This window comes from Triticum dicoccoides, chromosome 6A (genome assembly GCF_002162155.2).
Source record: "Triticum dicoccoides isolate Atlit2015 ecotype Zavitan chromosome 6A, WEW_v2.0, whole genome shotgun sequence".
Classification (NCBI taxonomy): domain Eukaryota; kingdom Viridiplantae; phylum Streptophyta; class Magnoliopsida; order Poales; family Poaceae; genus Triticum; species Triticum dicoccoides.
The window spans coordinates 492,536,661-492,541,377 of NC_041390.1; the positions used below are offsets into that span (position 1 = coordinate 492,536,661).

Here is a 4,717-nt window from a genome sequence, read left to right on the forward strand (position 1 = left end):
CCGACCAGTTTGTCGCTCCTCTTCAACTATCATATTGTGCATTATGACACAAGCTTTCATGACATCAGTGATTTCTTTACGTTTCCATCCTTTAGCAGGTCCACGAACAATGGCAAAACGGGATTGCAGAACTCCAAAGGCTCGTTCCACATCTTTCCTAGCCCCCTCTTGCTTCTTGGCAAAAGTTTTATGCTTTCTGCTAGTTGGAGCTGGTATGCTCTTCACAAATGTTGCCCACCGTGGATAGATACCATCTGCAAGGTAATACCCATTGTGTACTGATGGCCATTGATGCTATAATTCACTGGAGGAGTTTGGCCTTCGGCTAGCTTTGTAAAAACAGGAGAACGTTGAAGAACATTTATATCATTCAGAGACCCTGGTAAACCAAAATAAGCATGCCAAATCCAAAGATCTTGTGAAGCAATTGCTTCCAAGATCATAGTGGGCTCGCTCACATGGCCTTTAAACATGCCATGCCATTTTTTGGGGCAATTTTTCCACCCCCAATGCATGCAATCTATGCTCCCTAACATACCGGGAAATCCTCTTTCCTCCCCTATTGCAAGTAACCTAGCAATGTCTTCTTCATTTGGAGATCTCAGGTACTTTTCCCCAAAAACTTCACAAATTTTGATCACAAATTTCTTGCAAGACTCTAAATTAGTAGACTCAACGTACCGGATGTACTCATCAACATAATCAGCTGCTACTCCATATGTTAGTATCCGCATCGCCGCGGTCATCTTTTGCAAAGGATGTAACCCAAGAGCTCCAGAAGCACTTCTTTTTTGCGTAAAATAATCATCATAGTCATGCTCAAGTATACCATCAGCTATGCGGTTGAACAAAGTACGCGACATTCTAAATCTGTGCATAAAAATTAAATGAGACAGGGAAATGAAAAAAGGACCAAAGCAGAGAAGTGTACTAATTACGAACCTTCGTCGAAACAAATGTTCGGGAAAGCGAGGAACTTCTTTGAAGTAGTCGTCCCACAGAAGAAGAAATCCGGCATCTCTTCCTCGATCGATTGACTGACGTCCATACTTGGAACCGCCATGGCGTCGAGCGTTCTTCCTTTCTTCCTCCTCGCGCTCGGCGAATGCTGCAAGTATGAGTTCATCGTCGCCAGATGAAGATGACGAAGAACTCATGTCCCAAATGGATGTGTTCATTGTGTTGCGTGAGAAACGATAGAAAAATCTAGGTGAGGAGAGAAGTGTGCTGGAAGAGGTGGTAGGAGTGGTTTATATAGATCGAAAATATGGCCGTTGGAAATATAGCCGTTTGAAAATATAGCCGTTGGAATATACACGTCCTAATTTACACGTTCCACTGAAAAACTGGGAGGTGTATAATTTAGCAAGGTGTATATGAAAGTGTATATGGAGATATACACGTCCAAATTTACACATTCCATAAGATATGCTCTTACAGTTAATAAAGCGCCTCTTTATCTAGAAACGAAAGTGGATCGTTCGCGTCCATGCGTACAGTGCGGGGGCTAGCTGCCTAGCTGAGCGATGCACACTTCTTCTATATATAAAGCCCCGACCCAGCAAGATAAACCAAAAGTCGAGAACCTAGAGCGCTGCGCAATTAGCCTCAGTGCCTCACACGAGCAAGTCCCTCCGGGTAGTAGCACCGTACCACACGCGCGCACTCCTGAAGGACAAGAGCAGAAAGAATGTTGAGCCCCGGCATCTCGGTCAGGAAGCCCCACGGCGGCGCCGGGTTCGCGCTCGGGTGTGGCTGCAAGGACGCCAAGAGCGTGTCGGTGGTCTCTGCGTCGCCCTCGCCGTCCGGCGCGGGTACATCGACCACAACCGAGACTCGGCGCAGGGGCGGGAGGGCCAACCCGTCGGCGTCGACGACGACGGACACTCTGACCTCTGCCTCCTCCTCGTCCTTGCTATGGGAGGACGCCGTGGCGGAGTTCGACTGCGGCGACGACGGCCACTTCAAGAGGGAGAGCTCCGCAGCCACGCAGAGCTTCTCCGGCCTGCTGCGCGAGCTCAACGAGCTTGAGCAGAGCGTCGTGTCGTGGGGCCGGAAGAGCCACCGCAGCCGCGACAAGAAAGCCTCGACGCCGCCACTGGAGCACAAGCAGGCGACCATGAAAAGCGGCGACCTGAAGACGGGCGGCGCTAAAGATCGCCGCGCCGGTGACAGCGTCGAACCGGGGACGACTGTTGAGGCCTGCGTGGAAGTGGGGCTCGACGGCAGCGTGGCGGTGGTGAAGCAGTCCGAGGACCCGCTGAGCGACTTCCGGCAGTCGATGGTGCAGATGATCGTGGAGAACGGGATCATCGCCGGGGAGGAGCTGCGGCAGATGCTCCGCCGCTTCCTCACCCTCAACGCGCCGCACCACCACGACGTCATCCTCCGCGCCTTCGCGGAGATCTGGGACGCCGTGTTCGCGGCCTCCTACGTGCCCGCCCCCGCCACCGCCCCGCCCCACAAGCACACCCGCCGCGAGGAGCCCGCCGCCGGAAGGCCGCCCATGCCTCCGAGGACCCCTCCGCGCCACCACCACTCGCCATCACCGTCAGCATGGCGCGTGTAAACGCTCCGAAGTGTGCTTCCTCGATTCAACATACTATGTCATTTTATTTAATTTCCGGTTAATTAGCATTGGAAATTTGGAACTGCCACTAGCTTATTATTGTACGTACTGCGTGAGTGAGCCCGTATAACAGAGTTCTTTGTGTTATTCCGTGGAGTATATTTTGTCTCCGTTCTTCTCACGTGCAATGCAACTGCGTTTGCTACAAAGCCAGCGCGGATTCCCGCCTACGACAAGCCCGAGCACGTAGGCGTGTACGTTCCAGACTACCAGAAGATAGATCGGGCGTGCGTTGCTTCGGTTAGGAGTTGGACCGATGGGGACTGGAGACGAACGCCATGCATGCATGCGCGACAGCCAGTTGTGGTTGGACGGGAACGTGAGAGAGAGTACGTAGGGTCCGTCTGGCTCGCATGCGCGCCCGCCCGTGCATTGCGGCCGGGGCAACCTGGACTGCATGGTCCATACGGCAACTTAAATTGTCCGGTGCCCTTTCTACAGTAGCTAGCTAGCACGGGCACGGGATCATTCCCGACTTTGTGAAATTCCTTCCCGTGCATGCATGGCAACGCCAAAACTCGTACTATATCAGCACCATTATTGCCTCTACTCACTCGATCACTTGCAAGCCCGTTAGGTGCTCGGTATAGGTCACTTGTCTACCGTGGCTGGCTAGCATCAATCATCGCCGTTTCTGACCAAGTTTCTTGCTTCGGTCGCGCGCGCATATGCCGACTGCAGGCATCATATCGGCAGACGATCGAGCTAGGCGGCATTGGACGCACGTGGTCGACGCAATGATGCGCTGGTACACGTCTACACGACGGGGCGAGAAAAGCACGAAGAGCATATGGAATCTTTGCGAGCACCGTATGAAGGCGATCATGTCCAAATCCATTTTCTTCCCTTCCGAGACAGGCCCCGCGCGCGTCCACGGGCGCGATGGCGTTTGCGCCGTTCCGTGCGGACGCGGAGCGGAACAGATCCGTCCGCGCCAGCTCGCGTACGGGCCACGGGAAGGGACAACGGCCAGGCCAGCCCGGGGTCGCCGGTCGTCCCCTCCGCTTGTCTCCACCCCCGCCCGCGGCATCCTCCGTACGTCCCTGATCTCCGAGAGATGCCTCTGCGCGGAGGCTGGCGGGTGGGGGCCAGCGCGTCGGGACGCGGGGTCTTCCGCGCGGGTCATGAGTAGGCGAGGACAGCGCGTCTCCGTCTCGGTCTTCCGGTTCAGTTTAGTGCAGTAGAGAATTCGGAGTGTCTGCTTATGCTTAGCAGACAAGACGCACGGCGTGGACCGTCCATCATGGCCTGGATCGACCATGCAGCCCTGTAAATTACGGTGCAAGTTGAGCCTCAACTTGAGCGCCGGCGAGATGCGGACGCATCGGCGGTCGAGAACGTGTGCTGTTCTTTGGTTTTTCTACGTCAGAGTGAAGTGAGCAACTGTGTTACAGCACAAGTGCACAGGCGAACAGTGCAGACCAAACTGGCGCCAGTATTCAGTACGTGTTCGGCACTAGCGTCTGTAAGCAAAACAACAACGCTATGAGTCATGCGTGAAGACAACGTGGCGTAATGGTGTCGTCACCGCTGTTAATCCTGCAAGTGTTGTGCGCTTGGGAGAAGGCTCGTAATTACGTCATCATGGTATCATGGTACTGAATAAGTACTACTGCTACTAGTTCGTTACTCCAGTCCAGCAAAAGCAGCCATGGGAATCGCCGAATCGGATACTGACAGAGTATAAACAAGATCAAAAATAGAGATAGTTGGACTTGTAAGAAAATTGTCATTTATTAACAATGGGTGTGGCTCTTGAGTAGATGGAAATAATTGTACCTGAAGCATTTATCCGTTTCTCCGCATTTTTCGTCAGTCATGGTATTTGCTCTTGAAGTTGGTTGAACTTCGCGTCATATACCATCCATAAGAGTATCTCTAGTAGACCCCGTATAATGTCGAACCGCATAACACGTTTACAATTCGAGGAACATCTGTTTTGCGAGGCGAAATCGTGCGTTGCAGAATAGACCCCGTATATGAAACTGTAAATTAAAAAAAAGCTTTCACGGGAGAAATTGCAACGACATTGATCATTCACAATTCAGCTACATACTACATTGATCATAATTCATCATATACTACATT

At 52.4% G+C, this 4,717-nt stretch overlaps 1 protein-coding gene across 1 annotated transcript; it reads left to right on the forward strand.

The window, feature by feature from the left end:
• The first annotated feature begins 1,588 nt into the window (after positions 1-1,588).
• On the forward strand, positions 1,589-2,716 carry LOC119319429 (transcription repressor OFP8-like). The gene has a single exon (XM_037593909.1). It carries the CDS (start codon positions 1,691-1,693, stop codon positions 2,567-2,569), a length of 879 nt encoding a protein of 292 aa, XP_037449806.1. The 5' UTR covers positions 1,589-1,690; the 3' UTR covers positions 2,570-2,716.
• The last annotated feature ends 2,001 nt before the right edge of the window (positions 2,717-4,717 follow it).